The 25,183-nt window shown below is 37.4% G+C and overlaps 2 protein-coding genes and 1 pseudogene across 2 annotated transcripts; all 3 read left to right on the top strand.

Annotated features, from left to right (window-relative positions):
* Positions 1–2,289: 2,289 nt before the first annotated feature.
* LOC114533921 (E3 SUMO-protein ligase PIAS2-like) lies at positions 2,290–7,101 on the top strand. The gene is made up of 16 exons (XM_028555551.1): positions 2,290–2,376; positions 2,569–2,959; positions 3,206–3,293; positions 3,381–3,431; positions 3,522–3,612; positions 3,914–4,045; positions 4,258–4,363; positions 4,493–4,566; positions 4,658–4,689; positions 4,782–4,910; positions 5,084–5,172; positions 5,250–5,327; positions 5,421–5,523; positions 5,815–5,918; positions 5,994–6,031; positions 6,306–7,101. Exons 1-16 carry the CDS (start codon positions 2,350–2,352, stop codon positions 6,369–6,371), a joined length of 1,599 nt encoding a protein of 532 aa, XP_028411352.1. The 5' UTR covers positions 2,290–2,349; the 3' UTR covers positions 6,372–7,101.
* Positions 7,102–8,686: 1,585 nt separating this feature from the next.
* LOC114533929 lies at positions 8,687–15,038 on the top strand (annotated as a pseudogene).
* A 4,691-nt stretch (positions 15,039–19,729) lies between these two features.
* LOC114533926 (tyrosine-protein kinase CSK-like) lies at positions 19,730–24,970 on the top strand. The gene is made up of 15 exons (XM_028555557.1): positions 19,730–19,868; positions 20,797–20,835; positions 21,200–21,256; positions 21,376–21,426; positions 21,602–21,711; positions 21,823–21,945; positions 22,369–22,468; positions 22,592–22,694; positions 22,800–22,865; positions 22,972–23,074; positions 23,181–23,342; positions 23,505–23,555; positions 23,653–23,794; positions 23,999–24,085; positions 24,173–24,970. Exons 2-15 carry the CDS (start codon positions 20,833–20,835, stop codon positions 24,362–24,364), a joined length of 1,350 nt encoding a protein of 449 aa, XP_028411358.1. The 5' UTR covers positions 19,730–19,868; positions 20,797–20,832; the 3' UTR covers positions 24,365–24,970.
* Positions 24,971–25,183: the final 213 nt, after the last annotated feature.

Below are 25,183 nucleotides of genomic sequence, written 5' to 3'. Positions count from 1 at the left end.
AATCTCCATTTCTGCGGCGAACTTATTCATTGATAAACTGTGATTAATGATGACAACTTTTGTCGAACTAAATGATAAAAATTTCAACTTGAAAGTAAAGGCGAATATTATGTCGTCTTTAGGTTTTCTGAGAAAGGAGGAAGAATAAAAAAGAACGAGGTTTGAATTTGTAGTGAAATCTAAACATTATCAACATTAATGATCAACTTTTATATAATTTTATTAGCTTTCTTGAAGCTATTCGAGTTCCTCGAATGCTCAACTCAAGTTTCCTTAGTAATGTTCTGCTCTCTTGATAGCGCAGTTGAGAGCTTTCTTGATAAGGTTGAAGAAATTTGAGAAAGATGTTCATCAGACGTTTTCACAAGTTTCTTGGCAAAATCAACCAAGCCTTTAGTAGAGTGGTCTGCAAGGCTGTCTTTCTTCGTGACCTCGGAGTTCAAAACCTTTGAATGCTTTCTTGTGAAATTTTTACTTGGTTTCGTTTTAAGCGCGTGAACCTCTTCGACTTTGTCTATTCCTTTGCTTACACTAGTACCAATCAAGCCGCCAACGAATCCACCAATCATAGCTCCTACAACAGGCACAGGGATGAAGAACTGACCAATCATAGAGCCCGTGCTTACGGCTACAAGTTGACAGCTAGTCTGGCGCACTTTCCGTTTCACTGTTTCCCTGAATTCCACCTCAGAAATCTCACCAGCCTTCCGTAATTTTCTCGCGCGGGACAACGCGCGAATCGTGATAATTGCGTCCACGGCTAACGTAAACGCAAACCCAGCGGTTGCATGGCCAAAAGTTGAAGCCGTGGCACTGAGACCAAGTGCAGCAGTATTCCCTGGGGCCGACTCTTGTACATTCTTAAAAGTATCTTGGAACACTTCCTTGCAGAACAGTTTGAATTCTCTGCTAGACAAATATTCTTCGTACTCTTGTAACAACTTGTTTGTCGTGTTTTGCCTACCAACTCTACCCTCTGGTATGCGCAAAAAAATAAACTGAACCGTGTATTTGTAATACGTTCCAGCGAGCCTTCCTTCCATGTAAATGTCATGGAATTTCCCTTCGATCTTTCCTAAAATTATCAAACCAAAATTGGCTGGTTTTTCAAGATTTTCAGGCCAGAAAGGGAGATTACTTTCGCTCCCCATCGAAGCAAGGAAGAAATCGATGTCTGCGTAGAGCCAGTCGGATAAATTTCCCGGTAATTTAATCCACAAAAACACAAATGTTTTGTACATCCACAAAGGTAACTTCATGTGCAAACGTCTAAAAGCGTTCCTCTGTAAATATGAGTGGAATCCTTGCAAGAGCTGTGGGTTGATGTACCTTCGAGTGTTCCTGCCTTCCATAATGAATTCACTTTAAAGGATTAATCTTGTCTCGTATAGTACAAAGAGAAATCATTCACGATTGAAGTGAGATGAAAGCGTCCTACTGTGTTATCTACTCATTACGCCGGTCGTTAACCGCAAGACCGTTAGGTATCGTGATAACACCTCAAAGATTTCGAAAATTGGGTTGCTTCATCTTGATAAACTAAATGCATAACCCACCTTCTTGCTTTGTTTGTACAAGGCCTCAACTGTATTTTACAGTATACACGATAAGGCAACATTTAACGCAGATTTAAGCCGTGAAGTGAACCGCTATGAATGCAAAAACATAGGAACAAACGTGCTAATGAAATATACCGTATTTCGAATAGTCCAATCAGTCATTTCATTGTTTATCTGTCGGCTCAGATTTTGGCAATGAGTGAGAGCGGTTCATAAATTTGTAATGAAGAAACTGAATAATGTTTTGGAGAAATATACCTTTGAATGTTTGCTCTTTCGGTTAAAAATTCAAACGATCATTGGAAATTGGAAAGATTTTTCGCATGTTAAAATGCGAAAGTATGCATCATGCTTCTAACATTGTTTTACGCGAAAAAGGCAAGCTGTTTCTGACAAAATATAGCGTAAAGATTTGATTTTTCGACTGGATGCATGTTTTGAATTAGAAATGAAGTGTCGGGCAAATTAGCATGAGGTTATTCTGCTAACAAGATGACACCGCTTGAATAATTGATTATTGTGAAAGTTAGTGAAATTTGCATACTTTGAAAGCACAATCTTTCGGGTTCTTCACTGTCCAGCAGTGATTTCGCATAAATTGCGTAATAATTCCTCATTAATATTCATTAGCATCTCATTAATATGCATACCGGAAGTAAATTAGCGAAAAACAACGACTGCAAAGCATTGTGGTAGAGAATATTCAAATTTCATAAATTTCTTTGAATTTTACGAGTTTTGTTCAGAATCAGCAAAATTTTGACGTTTTTCTTTAAAAGATTATTTAGAAATGTCTGAAGAGTTTGTCGAGATTAGGGTAAGCATTCAGTATATCTTTCATTGTATAATGATTTATTCTCCTATTCATTTTCGTTAGGAAAATCATTAGAAATCACATTGAATGACCAGTCATTCCGACCGCCATTTTTGTCAAAATACGTGCTTTATTGTTCTCAATAAACCTCGGCAGTTATTCGGCTTTTACTTACAAAATTGTTTTGTATTATAGCATATGGTCAAATCTTTTCGTGTGGCCGAACTTCAAGAGTTATTAGGCTATGCAAATCGTTCAAAGACCGGTAGAAAACACCACTTAATGGGTAGAGCATTAGAAATGCTTAAATCTGATCCAGGACCCAAAGTTCGAAGCAAAATCCGTGAACTGTATGGTAATAGGTACCCTCGGCGAATGTATGTGGCACCTTATATGCAGAGACAGAATAATTACGGTTCATCAGGGTATTCAATGGGTGAATCAAGTCATAGTATGTCAACAATCTCTTCCCAGGGATCTGTTCAACCATCATCATCCACTTCACTGCCTGTTCTCCCAGATGTCAAATTACGGCCTTTGCCGTTTTACGATTTTCGGGATGTTCTTGTCAGGCCCCATTCTCTTGGTAAGTTTTTGTAGATTCCTTGAATTTGGCATTTCTAAGCTCAATGCATTTTGATTAGCCAAATTCACTGAAGAAGGCAATATCTGGTATCATGTATAGATGTCCTGAACTCTATTACTGTTTAACAGAGCTTCAAAGAATCTCTAACATCGCCAAAAAAATCAAATGATTTTTATGTCATGAATATCAGAGTTGATATTGAAATGGTTGAGCATCATTAAATATATACATGTATCTGTTTCATAGTGCCCACTGGCAAACATTCAAGATATCAGGATTCCTACATTTTATTTCATCTATCACCTCAACAGGTGAACGAAATTGTCAGTTCAAAGTAAGTGGCAAACGTTTCACAATATGACCGCAAAACTGATTCCATTTCACACGCCATTTTTACAGTGAGTTTCCAATCTTTCTTTAGAGACACCAGGCCAATGTCTAATAGTGAATTCAATGTTCAAATACAGTTAAGGTACGCATAGAAACCATAAATTTCCTAGGAAAGTGCAGAGTATTACTGTACATATATATCATTGAATTATGTCTAACAACATATTTGCAGATTTTGTTTACTTGAGACAAGTTGTGAGCAAGATGATCTCTATCCTCATTCAGCAACTTTAAAAGTGAATGGAAAAATGTGTGGATTGCCTGTAAGAAAAAATTTATAATTTTTATGTGCTTTTTTAAGTTGTTTGTGTGATGGAAAAAGGTATTTATTTTTATTTGGGTGCAGTTTTCTTTTTTTGATGTGAAATTATTTAAGAGTGAATAAGTTTTGAATGATCAAGTAATGCCCAAATAAACAGCCTGTTGGAACTGGCCTTAAAATATAGTTTTGAGTGTTAGAGACACCTCTTGAAATTGTTCTCGAGCAATGAAAACCATCCCGTAAACGAAAGCCTCAAAGTGTCTATTGCTATGTGTACGAGAACATGTTTTTCGTTCCTTCAGGGTTTCATACCACGTGATAATAAAGGGGAGCATAAGAAGTGTGGACGACCAGTGGATATAACCTCATATTGTCGGTTATCTTCGACAATTCCCAATCACCTTCATATAACTTGGGAGCCAGATCCATTACAGGTCGGTTAATCATAGAAACCTTGACTGTGTCCTCTGTTCATGGCTTTCTTATACTAATCAGTACATCTTGTGGGTGATTCCAAAGATCCACCATTCGCATTGGACACTATAGTTTTCTATATGAAGGCTAATGATTTAAAACATGTACTTAATTGTATTTACAAATGGTTGATTGCTGTTTTCTGACAGAGAAAATTATTATTTTCCACCAGAGGTTTGTGGTATCCGTGCATCTTGTTAGAAGAGTTACATCCAGTTGCCTGATACAAAGACTAAAGATCAGAGGCAGACGGAATCCCGACCACTCCAGAGCGCTGAGTAAGTGAAGCAAACAGCATTTTGAGCAGTTGTGTATGAATCACTTGTATTGATTTTTTACTTCCTCAAACCCAAAGTCTTGTCAAGAGCCAAATGTGGGCTTCAAAAACAAGCTTTTCTATTCCGTAGTAAAAGAGAAGCTCACCCAAGATCCTGACAGTGAAGTTGCTACAACCAGTTTAAGATGCTCATTACTCTGTCCAGTAAGTATCAGTCTGCATTCTGTCAAAATAAATATTTTAACCGAAGAACGTCTATATTTTTAAACTTATATGTTTGTTTTATCACCTTCAGCTCGGCAAGACGCGAATGACGCTACCTTGCAGGTTGGTTCTAGTCTGATTGCACTTCATTTTGATATTTTGTAGCTAGCAATGTACGATTTCAGCCATTAAAAGAGCGTTTTGTTGTGATATAGATCAAAGAATTGTAATCATCTTCAGTGCTTTGACGCCGCACTCTACCTACAAATGAATGAAAGAAAAAGTAGATGGATTTGTCCTGTATGCGATCAAGAAGCTAGATTTAACGACTTGATCATAGATGGGTACGACGTGATGGCCATTTGATGGTCATGATGATCACAAAGTGATAATAAAATAAGTTGAATTTTACTTTGAAAAGTCACGGATGTTTTATTATACGACTATTATAAGATGCTCTCCAATGACGGAATGTATTTTTCCAGGCAGAAATTAAACTTTCTTGTGTGTTTTGCAGATTGTTCATGGAAATTCTCGAGATGTCAACACAAAACAACGACATAGTTTTCTTCGAGGATGGTTCGTGGGAGTCAATTGGCACAACAGGTGATATAGTTGACGCTTCCTGACCGTTCCTGTATTCCGTATTTCAAACAGTTTTTTAAAATTTTATTTCTCTTCAGATCTTGCTGCCAAAATGACCGTCATAACATCACCTAAAGTGAAAGTGGAGAAACCAAAACTGATCGAGGAAGAAGACAGTAAGAAATACAACCGTAGCCACATCCTTCGTGCGATGAAAACTATGCTTCGCAACGTTATCGGGATAACTCACTTATTTTTTGTTGATTTAGAAGCTAAAAGCAAGCAAGATCCTCCAGTCATAGACCTCACTCTCAGCAGTGACGAGGAAGAGGAAGAAGAGGAGAATCATAAAACGTCGCCCATGATCCAAACGTAATCCTTTGTTTCACTCCTTGTTCTGGGCTGACTGCCAGATTTTTTAGGAATCTCTTGAGGGACTCTTGAGTGTCTAGGTTCTTTATTTAAACGTCCGGTGAATTCACGAAATGATTTTGACACTTATTAAAAAACCTAATGAAAGTCTGGTCAGTAAGATTTCTGCCTGATGCAATATTAGTGCACCCAGACTTAAGAACAATCAGCCTAAAACTAGTACTCTCTTCTGAGGTGGAGTCAAGACCTCTCTCTTCTGTGGACTGATTTTGATCTTCTTGCCTTTCTTAGGATACCAGTCCTCACACGTCACCCGGCTGTTTCAAGCCAAACTATATATCACCCGGCAGACCTATACCCTATGGGCAGTCCCTCGCCTGTTCTTCCTGATCTCGGTACGTATGAGCATAAAACGTGGTTAAACTGTCAGAATATTCTCTTTGAATGATATCATCTTTCCGTTCATTTAGGCTGTGATATCAACTTATTTACTCTTCCCGCTGAATCGGTGAGTTTCTCACATAAGGAACAAGCTAAGATCTTTCTTAAGATCTGATGCTTGCACTGACCTATAAAAACACTGGAACCTCACCTTTCGTTATTATTATTAGTATTTTCAAAATTTACACTTTATTTAATGACTTGTGAAATGCCATTATTACCTAACTAGCCTCGTTTTCGTGTAAGACGCACTAGACCTCCAGAACTACCTGTTATATAACCTGTTTCCTGGCGTTGCTTCCTGATTAATCTAAAGTGTTTAAAAACATCTCCTTGTATAGTTTGCATTTTACAATGTCGGAGGAATGCGTGGACAGAATGCAGCACACGCCATCAATCTTGACTGACTATATGACAGATAACGAATCCCGATAATAAATAAATCTCGAAACTACTTTTATATTGTAAATATAGTATAAAATTAAAAATGAAAGCGCTATTTGAAAAATATCTATTTATATTTAAATATTATGCCATGCAAATCCATAATTACCAGTGAATGAATATGGACGGAAATATGCCAGCCCGCGAGGAAAAGCGTATTTGGTATGCTAGAATTATATTGTGTAAAATAATGTAAATTGTTTTAAGTGGACAAAAATATTTGTAGGATGAGATGAACTGCAGTATTTGAAGTCCGATTTATAGGACGTAGGCTCTTTTGTCTCACAGCAAACTGTAATATCAATCCTCGCACTGCAAAGTAGAGTTTCCAATGAACATGCACGGCCCTGGGTTCATAATAAGGACTGCTTTCCACTGTCGCTCTTTGTACACGCACGTAAACGTTTAAAATAATTTAAATGATACTTTCATAAAATCTACGATTGAATACGTGCATAGGGTTGAGTTCTGTTGAAGATTTAGTATGTCTTTTTTCTGGCAAAAAATTGATTATTTAACAACTTAGAAGGTTCTAAACTACGCAGGAACGCGACAGTGAAAAACAGCCCTAAAGTCGTGTAATTTTAATGGCTTTATACTTCACGCTTATCGCATTTATTGTTTAGTAAATTTTGTCAATATTCTATTAAAGTTTTCTATACGTTGCGTCAAGATAAACTGTTTAAATAAAACGTCCTTGCATAAATATCTTTGTTTATACCACGTAGTAAATTTTTTTGACTGGAGTTGAAAGTCGAAGTCGAAAACCTTTAAGATGTAAAATGGAAATTTTTCTAATAAAAAGACTTTTAACATCTGCAGACAATCGTAGGTATGTGAGCGCATAACTAATCCTCTGCATGACTGGTCTCAGCCGTGGGAAACTTATTGGTTGGAGACTGTTTACACTATATCGTATTCGCGTGGTCACGATATCAAAACTAGCCGTGTCATAGTGAGTTCCTCCCCAAAATTATGAATGCTTTAACATGATATGCCAAATAAAAAAAGTTGATCTTGTAGTACAATACACATTGTGTTTGATGTTCAGAGAATGTTGCTGTTTGTTAAATTGCTTTATTGATTGTGAACCGTACAGTTTGATGGATGCCGCAAACAATTTCAATCATTTCAAATCGCGATAACATGGAACGATAATTTGAGAGCCGGGAAATTGCCTGTGAAAATGCATTTAGGGAGTTTAAGATTCACCAAATTTGCGACGCGAGCGCGATTGAAGTAATACTGCTATCATTTCCACAGTTTCCAAGCACGGATGGAAATTATAGACTCTTTGATAAACAAAGTCAATGCCGTACGTAAAACAAATTATTTCTGGTCTGCTCACTGTATAAGTAGCAGTTTTCATGCCACGTTCTCGTCGTAGATTTTGGTGCATCTGAATCTCGCTGTGTCACCACAGTAGCTCTGAGTTTTAAAAAAATCCTTCCTAGATGTGGGATGCGGTGTTCATTTCCACAGAAAAAAAGTCTACGTGGGTTCTATTGGACCCACATTTGGCAATCGCCACTCGTTATTACTGAACTCCTGCTGTTTAAATTGTGTTGCTCTCAGATCTTTATTTAAAGTGGATAGCTCAGTTCTAAACTGTTCTTCAACAGGAATATTAATCGCATGTAAGACACACCGATTCAAACGGAACTTTTTTACACTATAGAAAAGCTCTAAACCATTCAGGAAAAGATGGAATGCTAATGGTTTAAACTACGTCATTACTACCCAGGCATATATTATATATATATATATAGCATCAACGGATATTCCAAACTATTTCTTCATATGAAAATTGTTTTCATCCTATCAAACCAATCAATTGCTTCTAATCTCATGAAATGCGGTTTTCAAGGTTTCGTCTAAATGATGATTTCAGGAAGCAGAAACGTTTTTGCACTTGACGTCTGTTTTATATTTTTTTATGATTTTGTACTTTTCCTGTCTACAAGCTTTCCTGTCTATGATTTTGTACTTTTCCTGTCCACAAGCTTCCCAGTTATGGGGGACACGCGCTAGATTGCATTTACACGTGAAACGATGCGGTTTTTTCAAGGCTTTTGTGAAAAACGAGGATGGGATCAAGTTTTCTCTTCCATTCACAAATTGTGTTTTCTGTGTTTTAATCACCGCATTACGGATAATCCTGCTTTTCAATAAAGAACCTCTTAGATGTTTATAATTAGTACAGATTTATTGTGCCAAATATAAAGGGATATTTTTTATGATGGGCCATAACTTGGAAATCCACAAGGCGGAATATTACTTCGATCACCGGAGCCGAAGATGGATTCATGTTTGGAATTACATGATTGAGAGCAATGTTTTCAGTATGACTCTAAGAAATCTTTACGTGATTACTCTAAGGCACTCGGTCTGAACGCAGCCTAAGAAAACTCTAACCCTTTGTGTGATTGGACTAAATTATAAAAAGAAATATGCATGCACTTAAATGTTCTTTAGTATCAATGTGAAAATAGATAAAGCCAGAATGGTTTGATGTCTGAGTGTTTATCCTGATGCAGGTTGGAAACAAAAGCATCTTCATTGTTAAATTAAACTGGCTTCTGTTTAATCCATAAATAGTTTCACCGTACTCTTCTCCTCAACGTAAATTCTTCCAATGTAAAATCCGTTACAACTTTGGGATGAAATTGTCCAGCCTTAGGCTATGTTGCCAGGTAAATGAGTGAAAAAGGGATGTGATCGAATGTTTATGAATTAGTTACCATAACTGCATGCATGCATGCAGGCTTCTAGAAAATGAAGACCTACATAGGCTAAAGTTATAAACGCGGACACGTGTGTTGGAAAAGTGTTTCTTTTGTATCATCCAGGAATGGAATCGTGAAATATTTTGAAAACACAGAGAAGAATGGGTCCTTAATATCCATTGCTCGTTTGACCCTATGAAACTATTTTATGGCATTTGTGATGCATGACTAAAAAAGTGCACAATTAAATTTACAATAACACCCACGACGATTATGAAATCTGCATTTTAGATGAGCATATATTCATGTCTTTGGTTCTTCGTTAATACCAAGATTATTCCAATCATTATTCCATTAGAGCGGCGTATGAGAGACATTTCAGCAAATTGTCATCAATGTTATGCTCTTAATGTCGAAAGGACTAGAAAAAGGTCGTCATTGTCGTTCAAACGGTGTGAATTCTGCTGGAATTATAGGACCATGAGCCAAGGTCATAAAACGCGAGTATTTGCTCTTCTGGTCCTTGGCATTGTTGTAAGTTTTACCTTTAGTGTATGGACAAGTAAATACGCTAAATTTCCACCATTGAAATGTTTCTACGGTGCTAGAACACGTGTCAGGAATGTAATACCGAAGTCCGCTCGGCCGAATGGACTTCGAGCAGAATTTCACACTAAAGAATTTCTATTTATTTCTGTTATGAGTTCAAGTAAATATTTAAGAACGAGGGCTCGTGGAGTTTATGAAACATGGGGGAAAGATGTGCCGGGTAAATTGTCGTTTTTTACTGGACGTCTCAACTACACAGATGATGTGAGAAATCTTCCAATCATTCAACTAGACGTCCCTGATGATGTATATCCACCTCAAACAAAGGCATTCATGATGCTCAAGTATGTATATGAGCACTATGTTGATAAATATGAGTGGTTTATAAGGGCTGACGATGATGTTTATTTACGAGCGGATAAACTGAGAGCGTATCTCTTGAGACTTGATAGTTCAGATGATCTAGTCATAGGGCAACCAGGGATCGGGAAAAAGGAGGAAGTAGGGAAACTTGGACTTGGAAAAGACGATAACTTTTGTCTCGGCGGACCCGGCATTATGATGACTTCAAGTGTGTTGAGAAATGTCGGTCCGAATGCTGTAACTTGTTTAAATGGAACTGCTTCATATCACGAAGATGTCGAGATAGGTCGATGCTTACGGCAATTTGGCGGCGTGATGTGCCCATGGGGCTTCGAGGTAATTATTTACGTCCCCCTTTAATTAAAACTACTTCTGTGTGCGCTAGATTCTATCTTTGTTTAGCATTATTTCTTGCAACATTTAAGAATATCGAATGCTTTTATCTGCAACATTTTTGGAATGTCTCATTGTTTAAACTGCAACATTTTGGAATAAAAAATTTTTAATTTGCAACATTTCATGACATACAATACTTAAAACTGACTTATTAGACCAAATTATCGGATGTCGTTATATCAATGATCTTTTTTTAAATCATTTCCCAATAACTAAATTTTCTTGGTGACTGGTAAACATTAGCCTTATGGAATATAAACACTGCAAAGATATTTGAAATTCACAAAGGTATTAATTAAAAAGTGATTAGTATTTTAATTAAATTAATATATAAAATAGGAATGATACAAGAATTTTCCAAAGTAGTAATATTTCACATCTCCTCTGGTAGCTTAGATATACCATTAATTTCAACGATAAGTATATGACAGATTATGGCATTTTTGATATTCAATAAATGGTCTGGTGTGGTGTGCATGCTTTTCACGTGGGAATGACGTGCATGCCTTTCACGTGGGAGTTAACGTCGCCCACATTCGCTATAACGTCAGAAACATTTTTTAACTTGTTTAATTGATCGATTTATCAGCAAAAAAAAATATTTTGATCGATTAGCTACGAGTAAAAAAATTTTCAGCTGGGTAGTGTTATTGAGGCTTTCGTAACTCAAGAAGATTGAATGGAAAATTTTGTACCAAAGATAGCATTAATGGTTAAATGATACATAGCTCAGCTAAGTAGAAGTTTCAGCTAATTTAACATATTTGGCATATTTTTCTTTGAATCGTATGAATCGTTCCTTGAAAACGCTCAAAAACGACGCTCTTGTGCAAATAGCCTAACTCAGTTTATTTCTGGCTATTTCGCCGTATAATCTGGGAGACAGGGCAAGCCAGGGCAAGCCAGGGCATGTTAATATACATCTATTGATACGAATGCAGTATGGGTTAAATATAGAACAATGGTATTTGGTTCTACGCACAAACAATAATTATCATTTATATCTTATCAAAAGTTTTCCAAAGACCGTCTAACAATTATGCATGCAAACTGATCTTAAAAAACTTGCATAGCTACAGAAAGCCGGATTATCTAGCTACACGAAGCCTTTTTCTCATAACCACTGAGGGGAAGATCTAAAATTTCCCCTCGAAGGCTAACTTTCATCAGCTAAAGGTGCATCCTTGCATGGTTTTCATCATGGACAAACTGGCTGGAATTTAAAGCTGTGCCAAACAAAACGAAAAGGCGCCCGGTCATCTCGAGAGAAGCTGCTATTCCAACAATGAAACAAATGCACTTTCGCAATTACACATTTATCATTTGTTTAGTTGTCATGCCTGTTAGTTTAAGGTATTTTATCTGCAAATCCATTTAACACAGTCACGAACACCTCATAAAGAGTCTGAAAACATTGAAATTAAATTGTACATATGTAAGACTGCGGTGAGCTCGAAGAAATACTATCATCGGAAGAAATGTTTTGAAAGACGAAGTTTAAGCGGCTGTTTTTTATAATATGACAAAAAAACACCTTGTAGTTAATTATTGATACCATAATTAACAAGTACACCATACAATGAGTTTTACCATTCAGGCGCCAGTCGATTAATAATGTTGTATTTAGCAAGCATCGTGCTGATGGTACTTTAATTAAACTGTCAATCACGAATATACTTCGATTGTCTAAAATTAATGACGATCAAACAGAGCCACAACCAATTTTCGATTCTCGACGCGCTTTTCTTTTTTTGACAGATGTGAACGAGTAAATAGTTAGAAACCTTTGATGTATTAAAAGCTTTGATGTGAACAACCGTGACTAATCCACTCGTTCACATACATCAAATAAAGAAAATCTAACAAAAAAATTTCAGAATTAAAGATCGCAAGTTTAAACAAAGATTAAGATTTACAAATCCTCATTTTCACAGGCTAAAGAACTCTTCCGTCAGGTGTACGAACGGCCATTGGAAGCTTATCATGGTTCGTTGGACACCATAGAGTATCTTAAAGGCATTAGTTTTCATCCTGTGAAGGATCCAGCATACATGAGACGCATGCATGTCTTTTTCAATTCACACCACATGCATCGTCTTCTTCTACGCAAGCGTTCATTGGATCGCACTTTAAAGAACATCCAGCCATTCATGAAGGGTAGTATGCATTGGAAGAGCAGCCGACAGCTCCTGGCTGATCACAACGACAGATCCCATCGTTATGCAAGGAACAGTTCGCAACCTTGGGAATCGCTAGACTTCTCTAAAGTTTGGGCCCTGACGGACAAACCGCCATTGCGCTATATACACGATGGAACAGAGGCAGCGATGACCAAAGTTGTCGACTTTGCAAAGGAAGTCCTACTGCGCGACGGAGAATCGAATTTATACGAAAAAGTAAGCTTCGACAAGTGGCATAATGGCTACATGCGTGTTGACCCTAAAATAGGCACAGAGTTTTTACTAGATATCGGCACAAAATACCAGACACGTGATCCCGATAACATTGCTAGGGTCACGCGCACGCGTCGTACGGTACGAATACGTCAGACGTTTTCCAAATTCGTTATAAAATCCGAAGAGACCTACGGGGAATCAAAATCCGCTAAATTTTATTGTTCCTTTGATGGAAAGACTCGAAAACTTTAAGAGGTTTTTGAGAAGTTTTGAAGAGGAATTTTTACTGCGGAATGATCCGGTGAAATTGCTCGTAGTGTATTTCCCCGATGTTGCGTCCAGCATAAAGCAGAAAAAAGTGTTTAATGACTACGTGGAAAGATATCCGTCGGTTGAAATGAAGTGGCTCGACGTCAAAGGACCGTTCAAACGAGCGGTTGCATTGCAAATGGGAACTGATTTTTACGGTAATAATTCACTGTTGTATTTTTGCGACGTGGACTTGGTATTTAAACGCGAATTCGCGGATCGTTGTCGGTCAAACGCTGTGATAGGAAAACGCGCGTATTTTCCTGTCATGTTCAGTCAATTTAATCCTAAGATAACCTTTTATAATAGAAGATATCCAGGCCATTATTACTATGCAAAAGAGGCCGGTTTTTGGCGCTGGTACAGTTTCGGACCAGTGTGCGCGTACGGGAAAGACATCAATGAGTCAGGGGGATTAAACACGAACCTGCTCGGTTGGGGCCTCGAGGATGTGGACTTGTACGAGAAGTTCGTAAAACGGCCTGATATAGAGATATTTCGCGCGCCCGATCCAGGCCTCGTGCATGTCTACCACCCGCACGCGACGTGCGACCCAGAATCCACAGCGGAACAACAGGCCATGTGTCAGGCAGCGCAGGCAGATATTTACAGCTCAGCACCATCGTGTGTCGATTATCTTCATGGTAAAGGATACCTGGGATATTTCTTATAGCAAACTATACTATGACCAATGGCGTACGTTTGCTTATGGTAAATCAAATGACCCAGCTTTTTAATGGAAAAAATTGGGTCTTAACCAATTTGTTGTTGTGGGACAGAACAGCCAGCCGGGCCGATTGTCGAAAGGTCTCAAACAAACACATATAAATTTAACCATATTTTCTTCAAGTTACTTACGGTTCGAAAAAAATATTGTTTTTGGTAAGCGCGCACGTTTTTTTCTATATGTTTAAGGTCACTGAAAATCCTGGACGTCAATTTTTTTCTTAGTAATCATTGAAAATGAAAAGGATACATTACATACATTATACATTATAAGAGTCCTGGGTACGAGGTCGAGGCGCACGTTTTTTTTACAATCCTGTAAAGCTGTGTGAACTTTACTGACACCCACGGACCAGACTCCGATTATTATTTGACTTATGAAGACTAACTTTGAGACAATCGGTCCTCTTTGAGTAAATAGTTAGAGTAATTATGATAATTACTGCCGAATATTTATAATAACTGTTTATAATAATATTTATAATGAAAGAGTTTAAAAGCTACAGCTAAATTATATATTATAGGGATATTTTTAGCTCGAAAGCAAATATTTTAAAAATACATGAGAAAGTACATCGATGTTTGTGTGAAACAATTGTGGTGAAGCTCATATTGAACCGTTACCATTAGCGTACGAGGCGGGCGGGATGCGAGGGGAACCCTGCCCCCCAGAAACATTAGTGGAACTAAGATCAGAGCCAAGTTGGTACGTTAGATTAAGACAAATAAAACTGAAACTGAAAGTTCACGGGTTGGTAGAACATCAAAAAAAGTGTTAACGACAGATTTATTACGCACAAGCTTTTGTTGGCACACTGCATGCTTTTGTTGAACTCAGCCACCGGGGCAGAGGAGTTAATTAATTAATTTCTTAATTAATTTCTTTCGACCATGGTTGAGTCCGCCGGAAAACGGCATATTCGACCGCATAGTTGAGTCGGCCGGAAAACGGTGCATTCGACCATGGTTGACCAGGTCATCCTGATCAAACTATCTTATTGATCAGTATTAATGAATAAACCAAGTCCACAATTAGTAGAAAATCTTGAGTTGTTTTCAATGCAAGATATTTTGAAATATGAATTTGAAAACTCGCAGGGAAAGCCAGCAGATTTATCCAGACTTTAATTGACAGTTCTCGGGCTGAAGGCACTAACGAGAATGCAGAGTTCACTGTCTGAATGTCTTTGTTGCTGTTTTACTGCTGTAAGGTTGATGAAGATGTTGAAAGTAAATGTTTGATGTTTATGAATAATTTCTGGTATTGTTTAATTCAGAAGAATCAGCCATGCAGAGACTGGGGAGAGTATTCAGGGGTTAATTAAGGTGGTTTTTAGTCGATATAATTTTTTTTCGAACCATATCCGTTCCATATATCTTTAATAACAGTGTTTTTTGTATGTAAAAGAAAAATTTGGAAAGAAAAAATAAATTTGGAAAGAACCTAAAAACACCCAAAAGAGATCATCCAGCTCATGCCACAATCTAACCTGGTGATACAACCGGCTGCAATATACCAACATGATTACAACTGCGAAAGGTGCAAGGACAGTTGCTATAGGAAGAACTCCCCCCCATAACTCACATCTTAACGGCCGTCTAAGGGGGAGATGCACTACGGCCCCCAGACCATGATGTATGTGCACCTAACCGTTACGTCTCAGTGAGAAACAGAGTATGCTTTGCCACAAGCCTAGCGTCATAGACGAATCAGCTACAGTGGCTAGCCCTGAGACCGAAGATAAATTTAACGTATTTAAGCTTTTCCTGGTCTCCGAAGGCGGTCTCTAGCAAGTATATGGACAGAAAACGACTAATAAGGCACACGCTTGGAAATGACAAGATTTAAACGTCTAAACGTTTTTTAAGTGTTTTTAGCGAGAAATTTTAGTGTTTTGAAACAATCCTTGTTGGTTTTCAACGTCAAAATAATCGTCATTCTCGAAAGGAAACTCAATAAAAATGACTGAACGGCTTAGTTTGCTAAAATTTTTTGTTAATTTTGTCCGCTTGATTCGCCGGTACAATTTGGGCCAAAATTGTTTGTATTTATTTCACAAGTTTTTATTTTTTTATCTTCGTTGATTCTGTTCTATTTTTCTATATTTGTTCTTCTTTATTTCTTTTACTGACTATCCATGATATAACGGTGTTGGAAATGGCACATTCGACCATGGTCGAGTTCGCCGGAAAACGACTAATTCGACCATGGTCGTATTCGCCGGAAAACGACTAATTCGACCATGGTCGAGTCCGCCGGAAAACGACTAATTCGACCATGGTCGTATTCGTCATTTTCCGGCCAATACGACTATGATACGACCATGGTCGCATTCGTCATTTTCCGGCCAATACGACCATGACACGACATGGTTGTATTCGTCATTTTCCGGCTAATACGACCATGATACGACCATGGTCGCATTCGTCATTTTCCGGCCATTATATACGACCATGATACGACCATGGTTGTATTCGTCATTTTCCGGCTAATACGACCATGATACGACCATGGTCGTATTCGTCATTTTCCGGCTAATACGACCATGTTGGCATTCGTCATTTTCCGGCCAATACGACCATGATACGACCATGGTCGTATTCGTCATTTTCCGGCTAATACGACCATGATACGACCATGGTCGTATTCGTCATTTTCCGGCCAATACGACCATGATACGACCATGGTCGTATTCGTCATTTTCCGGCCAATACGACCATGATACGACCATGGTCGTATTCGTCATTTTCCGGCAAATACGACCATGATACGACCATGGTCGCATTCGTCATTTTCCGGCCATTACGACCATGATACGACCATGGTTGTATTCGTCATTTTCCGGCTAATACGACCATGATACGACCATGGTCGTATTTGTCATTTTCCGGCTAATACGACCATGATACGACCATGGTCGTATTCGTCATTTTCCGGCCAATACGACCATGATACGACCATGGTCGTATTCGTCATTTTCTGGCCAATACGACCATGGTCGTAGTCGTATTCGTCATTTTCCAGTAAATACGACCATGATCGTATTCGTCATTTTCCGGCCAATACGACCATGATACGACCATGCTGATAATACAGTAAATGTTTGATGTTTCTGATTTCTGAATGAACTCTGCTATTGTTTAACTTCATTGCCTCCTATAACATGCAGAGACTGGGGAGAGTATTCAGGGGTTTATTAAGGTGGTTTTAAGTCGATATAATTTTTTTTCGAACTATATCCGTTCCATATATGTTTAATAACAGTGTTTTTTGTATGTAAAAGAAAAATTTGGAAAGAAAAAAAAATTTTGGAAATAACCTAAAAACACCCAAAAGAGATCATCCAGCCTATGCCACAATCTAACCTGGTTATACAACCGGCTGCAATATACCAACATAGTTACAACTACGAAAGGTGCAAGGACAGTTGCTATAGGAAGAACTCCCCCCCATAACTCACATCTTAACGGCCGTCTAAGGGGGAGATGCACTACGGCCCCCAGACCATGATGTATGTGCACCTAACCGTTACGTCTCAGTGAGAAACAGAGTATGCATCGCCACAAGTCTAGCGTCATAGACGAATCAGCTACAGTGGCTAGCCCTAAGAGCGAAGATAAATTTAACGTATTTAAGCTTTTCCTGGTCTCGGGAGGCGGTATCTAACAAGCATATGCATAGAAAACGACTAATAAAGCACACGCTTGGAAATGACAAGATTTAAACGCCTAAACGTTTTTTAAGTGTTTTTAGCGAGAAATTTTAGTGTTTTGATATTCTTTTAGTGTTTTGAAACAATCCTTGTTGGTTTTTAACGTCAAAATAATCGTCATTCTTGAAAGGAAACTCAATATAAATGACTGAACGGCACTTAGCACTTAGTTTGCTAAACTGTTTTGTAAATTTTGTGTCATTATTCGTCATTTTCCGGCTAATACGACCATGGTCGTATTCGTCATTTTCCGGCCAATACGACCATGGTCGTATTCGTCATTTTCCGGCCAATACGACCATGGTCGTATTCGTCATTTTCCGGCCAATACGACCATGATACGACCATGATCGTATTCGTCATTTTCTGGCCAATACGACCATGGTCGTATTCGTCATTTTCTGGCCAATACGACCATGATACGACCATGCTGATAATACAGTAAATGTTTGATGTTTCTGATTTCTGAATGAACTCTGCTATTGTTTAATTCATTGCCTCCTATAACATGCAGAGACTGGGGAGAGTATTCAGGGGTTTTATTAAGGTGGTTTTAAGTCGATATAATTTTTTTTCGAACTATATCCGTTCCATATATGTTTAATAACAGTGTTTTTTGTATGTAAAAGAAAAATTTGGAAAGAAAAAAAATTTGGGAATAACCTAAAAACACCCAAAAGAGATCATCCAACCTATGCCACAATCTAACCTGGTTATACAACCGGCTGCAATATACCAACATAGTTACAACTACGAAAGGTGCAAGGACAGTTGCTATAGGAAGAACTCCCCCCATAACTCACATCTTAACGGCCGTCTAAGGGGGAGATGCACTACGGCCCCCAGACCATGATGTATGTGCACCTAACCGTTACGTCTCAGTGAGAAACAGAGTATGCATCGCCACAAGTCTAGCGTCATAGACGAATCAGCTACAGTGGCTAGCCCTAAGAGCGAAGATAAATTTAACGTATTTAAGCTTTCCTGGTCTCGGGAGGTGGTATCTAACAAGCATATGCATAGAAAACGACTAATAAAGCACACGCTTGGAAATAACAAGATTTAAACGCCTAAACGTTTTTTAAGTGTTTTTAGCGAGAAATTTTAGTGTTTTGATATTCGTTTAGTGTTTTGAAACAATCCTTGTTGGTTTTTAACGTCAAAATAATCGTCATTCTCGAAAGGAAACTCAATATAAATGACTGAACGGCACTTAGCACTTAGTTTGCTAAACTGTTTTGTAAATTTTGTGTCATTATTCGTCATTTTTCGGCTAATACGACCATGGTCGTATTCGTCATTTTCCGGCTAATACGACCATGGTCGTATTCGTCATTTTCCGGCCAATACGACCATGGTCGTATTCGTCATTTTCCGGCCAATACGACCATGATACGACCATGGTCGTATTCGTCATTTTCTGGCCAATACGACCATGGTCGTATTCGTCATTTTCCGGCCAATACGACCATGATACGACCATGGTCGTATTCGTCATTTTCCGGCCAATACGACCATGGTCGTATTCGTCATTTTCCGGCTAATACGACCATGATACGACCATGGTCGTATTCATCATTTTCTTGCCAATACGACCATGATACGACCATGGTCGTATTCGCCATTTTCCGGCCAATACGACAATGTTGTGAGTTATATCAATTGTGAGTTATAGGGAAGATGCAAATATTTTTCCAGAGGAAGCAATTTGAACTTCTTTGGAACGATGCAGACGTTATTCATCATGGGTTATGGAACTCTTCCGACATTATTTTGATTCAGTTCTTTTTTCTATTTTTGAGTCTTTCCCCGAATACATCCATGTTTTAAAGCACTATTCAACAAAATATTTTCTTGGATCTATATGAATGAACGTTTGCAACAAAAATACGTGTTGTTAAAGCCTTCGGACATTTAAGCTATTAAAATTAAAATGAAATGATGTCGAAATTTGTCGAAAGATATTTTGGCATTTTTTTTATATTTTCGATACATCTGCAACTCTTCTAAGAGATGAAATATAATTTAGAATAAATTCCGCGAATGGATCGCATTTTATGCATTTTCCTAAACCTAGCCCGCGCATGCCCGAATCCACAACTCGATATCGAGGTTGGTCTGCATTTACTTCCGCACAAAGCGACATTCGAGACAAACTAATCGAATACTTGTCAGAAATATAAAACATTTCATCGCCGAAATAAACACCGTTTGAGGAAAGATCGGCCGCTCATATTTTGCATCTACAAACTTGGACCATTTTGGGATCCATATAACTAAAAGTAAGTGCGACTTCGTTCCTATAAAGTGGTCTATTTGTATAATCAAAGTGCACATTTTCTTGGCATGACATAATCTTGTTTTCAAAATGCACAGCCAATGTTACAAGTGCTGTTCATTCCGTTCAAATTTGGAGGTTTTTTAGACCTTATTTGTATGTGGAAAAAAGGATTTAGAGAGGTCGTTGTTACACTACAGCATTACTGAAAAAATGAAAATAATTTAAACCGGAATTCGTGTTTTATTGATTAGAAATTATGCCTTGTAATTTTATGAATATTTACCAGTCATAACAAGGTTGAAATATGTCACAAGAATTCAAAAAAGTAAGCGACTTTTTATACGAGTCTCTCACAGGTTATTCCCAAGACTCTTGGAGACTCTTGTACTTTTTCTGAGAGGACAAATGTTTATCCTTTAAAATCAAAATAATGGTGTTGGCCTTTATAGATGATAAGGAAATATTCCTGAAGGAATATTGATATCGCTTTGATCGTAAAATTGCGCTTAGCTTGAGAAGATTCCAGCTCGAATTTGCCGGCCATATACAAGGAATCTATCTTAAATTGAAATCGTTTTTCAAAGAAATACTAGTTTAGAACATTTCCTGGTCGCTGTGCGGATGCAAAGTGCCTACTACAACAATGGGTATCTGATGTTGTTTACCAAATAAAGTATGAATTTACTTCATCCGAAATTTCTCTATAAAGTTGTTTTCATTAGCGGTTAATTAGAATATTTAGGAATCTCTTTTTGTAGCATTTTAGTAAATAGATACAAATCAAAAAGTGTAAACATTAAGAAGTCTATAAATCTCATTCCTAAATTGCTCTAATATTTACATAATATATGTCTATCATTTCGTGCTTCAAGCTGCACTTGGATTTATAGAGTTGAAAAGTGAAATTTGAGGGGATATTCATTTTGCAGATTTCGCAGAATCTGGACCACAAAAGCTCAGCCCTGATGGTAAGTTACAATGGCAAGTACGCAAGGAATCACTACATGAATGTGTTGAGTTTTATCAATTGGTATTTACCTGGTATATTATCAAAAAACTTTAATAGATGACAGCTTTTTATGCTAATTTTATCCCAAGCTCATTTGCATGATTAAAAAGTTGGAGAGAGACTGCCTAGAACCCTGACAAACCAGTGTGGTAGTGAGCATGTGCCTCCCAGTGGGTGCATAGCCAAATGTAGCTGATTTTGATATGAGTACTTTGCTCTCCATCTAAATTTACTTTGTATCTCTTCCAGCCTTTACTCTTCGTGCCTTTGTCCACCTCTCAAAAGTTCTACACCCTTTATTTATACAATCTTTTTTCCCACAGTTCGCCCCGGGGACAGAAGTCACAGCAAAATTTGCATTTAGAAAAGGAAGCCACAGGGTATAATAAATAAACTGATTTGCGTAACGATAGAAACTGCAAGTCCTGATGGATTTATTTTTACATTTTATCTGTGAGAATTTGATCCATCCATTTCAATTCTTCTACTTGTTCAATAGGATTTGCCATTTGAAAAAGGTGACACATTGATTGTGGTTGAAAAAACTGAGGTAAACTTATTATTAATGGAAACATTATACAAGATGCGTCTTAAGATTTTTACAGATTCTACATTGTGATGAATTGCTGGGATATAAACTTGTGCCCCACATATGTAATATGGGAGAAATATCTGATTCTTTTGTTTTTTAGCTAGCAAATAATAACATATATTACTGTTTTTAGGATCCAAATTGGTTGAAAGCACAAAATCTTAGAGGAGATGTTGGTTATATACCAGTCAATTACATTGAAAAAAAGAAGGGAAAGGAGGCAATACAGCTTCACAAGATGCCGTGAGTTGACATTAATTGTGCATTTTTTTTGTTCAACTGTACGTAAACTTATCTGAATTTCCTTTAAATTTTTACTGGATTGTTCAATCATTTTTGAAATGTTCTTCATAGTTGGTTCCATGGGAGAATTGACCGACTGCAAGCTGAGAATTTGTTGTTGAAAAAACCAGAAGACGGCCTCTTTCTTGTTCGTGAAAGCACCAACTATCCTGGGGATTTTGCTTTGTGTGTTTGGTAAGGTTTTCTAATAATATCATAAGCAACAATGATACCATCATGATATCATGACAATTGTACCATCACCGTAACACTATCACCAAAATGCTATCACAATGGTACCATCACCGTAACACTATCACCATAATACTATCAAATTTGGTACCATCACTGTAACACTATCACCATAATACTATCAAAATTGGTACCATCACTGTAACACTATCACCAAAATGCTATCACAATGGTACCATCACCGTAACACTATCACCAAAATGCTATCACAATGGTACCATCACCGTAACACTATCACCATAATACTATCAAAATTGGTACCATCACTGTAACACTATCACCAAAATACTATTACAATGGTACCATCACTTGGACACCATCACCTGATCATCTTAGATATAACAACATATCTCTCCGTCTCCCCAGCTATCTACGAAAGGTTGAACATTACCGTGTTATGTACCAAGATGACAAGCTAACCGTTGATGAAGATTCATCGTTTACTAATTTAACCCAACTGGTCAATGTAAGCAATGCCATAGCTGTAAGGCCCTGAAAATCCAACTTTTATCAAAGTCCCACACACACACACACACCAACCTTGAATATATATCTAACAGTTAAAATGTTGAACTCTTCATCTGTTTAGCACTATTTAGAAGGAGCTGATGGTTTGATTTGCCGCTTGAACAGACCTTTAAAAAAAGAAGGGACACAGGCTGTGTCTGTAGATGCAGAATCTTTTAAAAATTGTAAGATATATTTTTATACAAGTTCCCTAGATTTGCTGGGTCTTCAGTAGACAGATTGTGTAGATATAATTTTCAACTATGCACTCACAAATATGATTGTTTTAGCTGGTTGGCATATACGAAGGAAAGATATAGACCTGATGAAAGTGGTTGGTCACGGTGAATTTGGAGGTATACGGAAGGCGTATAGCTTTGTAATATAATTCTGTCATCTTTTGTCCTTTTGGTGTTTACAAAAATTGACAGGGTCTTATACCTTTCTGTTGTGTTTTACTAGATGTATGGGAAGGAAGATTTAGACAAAAAAGAGTCGCTGTGAAATCTATGAAAGAAGAAGGAAGAGCTGCCCAGACATTCCTGACAGAAGCTTCTGTTATGACGTATGTCCACAACACCATTTATCATGCATGTCGTGGTCTGATTGACAAAATAGTTTTGATTTTGAAATAGTGCAGCATATGAATGATTCTTTTTCCTTTTACACAGGGATCTCAATCATAAGAATCTCGTAATGTTACTGGGAGTTTCCTTGGACGAATCACCAATATATATCATTACTGAATTTTGTGATAAAGGAAGTTTAGTTGAATACTTGAGATCCAGAGGGCGCGCTGTTATAACTCAGAAGGATCTTATAGGTTTTGCAAAGTACGTTACCTAAGTTCAAAGTTGTTCTTCGAAGTAAATTCAGCCAAATTTATGTCTTTCTCGATGGTTATGTAATGAAAATCAATATAATCACAGATAATCAATATCTATTCTACTGAAATCCACAAAGATTCCACTAACTTGCGATTGGTTTTTTCCCAGGGATGTTGCAGCAGGAATGCACTATTTGGAATCAAAAAACTTCATCCACAGGTTAAAAATTTGTATAATATTTAAAGATCTGCGATGTTATTATAGTATATATTACCCGACATGGCTTTGGAAGTAATTGTTGGAATTTTTAACGCAGAGATTTAGCGGCAAGGAATGTGTTACTGGACGAAAATTGTATGGCAAAAGTGGCAGATTTTGGTCACGCTCGTCAGCAGAATATTAGCATCTCTGGGAAGCTCCCGATCAAATGGACTGCCCCAGAGGCTTTGAAAGAAGGGGTGAGTGCTTTTTTGGTGAAAATTTTTAACATGGAGCAAAAACTTGCCAGTGGAGCCATCTTCAAGGGGCAAAGGACTTTCAGATCTTTGAATATTGGTTGTCATTATCAACATCAAAATGATTGTTCTCCACAGAAGTCATGTCGTTGACACTCGTATCTTCTACTACTTCAACAACCATATCTGACATTTTTTCTTTTCCAGACATTTTCGTCAAAGTCTGATGTATGGAGTTTTAGTATCTTTCTTTGGGAAATCTATTCCTTCGGACGTGTTCCGTATCCGCGAATTGTAAGTGAACTATTTTCGAGTTTCTAATCTATTATCTGGCAATGAATATTCTTTTGTTTCCTAACAATTCTTTCCTCGCAATCCTAGCCACTGACGGATGTTCTAACACGAGTTGTCAGAGGTTACAGAATGGAGCAACCGGACGCATGTTTACCGGAAATGTTTTCCCTCATGAGCTCGTGTTGGGAACTTTATCCCAGAGAAAGACCAAGCTTTAAAACAATTGTAGAAACACTTGACAAATTCGACGATAATGGTCGTTGCCCCACTGTAATTTGATCGTCAATTCTGAATATCTCGTTTTACTGGTTATTCCAGTCATGCTGGTTTTACATATCTCGTTATTCCAGTTTAGCATATCTTGTCAAACTGGTTTTACATATCTTGTATATCAGGTTGTATAGGTTTCACATATCTCGTTATACTTGTTGACTGGTTCACCTCATCTAGTTCAACTGCTATCTTGATAAACAACGTACCATGTTAGTTCATTGCCATAGTTGGTTTTGCTATTTCTGATTACCAATGTCTATACCTATTTCATCGTACTAGTTTTAGAAGCTGGAGATTTCTTGACTAGCTTCACGTGAAAATACTGGAAATGAAATGTTATTGCAATAGAAATTCGTAGATAGTGTTAGAATTTTTTTTAATTAATCACGCTGAATAATTGAATATAGCAAAATTTCACGTCTTTATGCCATATACAATTAGCGCCACTTGTAGACAAGATGTGAAGTTTTTCAATGCAATTCTTCTTAACGAGATGTTACTTTATGCTTATTGAACTGTAATATACTATATCATGGCAAATGTTACATTTGTTGTTCACTCAAAAGTTAATGCATGCAACCATTGTATGCTCAAGTATTTTTAATAACAAATCAATTGTAATAACGTTGTCTTGACTAGTTTATTATTTGATATCAACTTATGATTAGCTTAAAGATTTTTAACCAAAAAAAAACTGACAGGTTATGGAACTGCCCAGAAATATACAAGAAATAACAATTGTGTGTTTAAGGTAGTTGGTGTAAAAACCTATATGATGAACTTCAAAAATGCTGCAATGTTCCTTGAATATTTTTTGAGAAAATT

The sequence above is a fragment of the Dendronephthya gigantea genome, unplaced genomic scaffold (assembly GCF_004324835.1).
Source record: "Dendronephthya gigantea isolate DGI-Jeju-01 unplaced genomic scaffold, DenGig_1.0 000095F, whole genome shotgun sequence".
Lineage (NCBI taxonomy): Eukaryota > Metazoa > Cnidaria > Anthozoa > Malacalcyonacea > Nephtheidae > Dendronephthya > Dendronephthya gigantea.
Note: the sequence above shows the minus strand (reverse complement) of the source record. Positions and strands in the feature narration are given on the sequence as shown.

What these genes read in the sequence shown, in the direction of transcription:
- LOC114533921 (XM_028555551.1), top strand. Translation starts at nt 2,350, where the DNA reads ATGTCTGAAGAGTTTGTCGAGATTAGG. An exon ending in TGTCAGGCCCCATTCTCTTG is followed by an intron (nt 2,960 to 3,205) that starts GTAAGTTTTTGT and finishes TCTGTTTCATAG; the next exon opens with TGCCCACTGGCAAACATTCA. An exon ending in AACGACTTGATCATAGATGG is followed by an intron (nt 4,911 to 5,083) that starts GTACGACGTGAT and finishes TGTGTTTTGCAG; the next exon opens with ATTGTTCATGGAAATTCTCG.
- LOC114533926 (XM_028555557.1), top strand. An exon ending in TTGTGGTTGAAAAAACTGAG is followed by an intron (nt 21,427 to 21,601) that starts GTAAACTTATTA and finishes TACTGTTTTTAG; the next exon opens with GATCCAAATTGGTTGAAAGC. An exon ending in ATTTAACCCAACTGGTCAAT is followed by an intron (nt 22,469 to 22,591) that starts GTAAGCAATGCC and finishes TCATCTGTTTAG; the next exon opens with CACTATTTAGAAGGAGCTGA.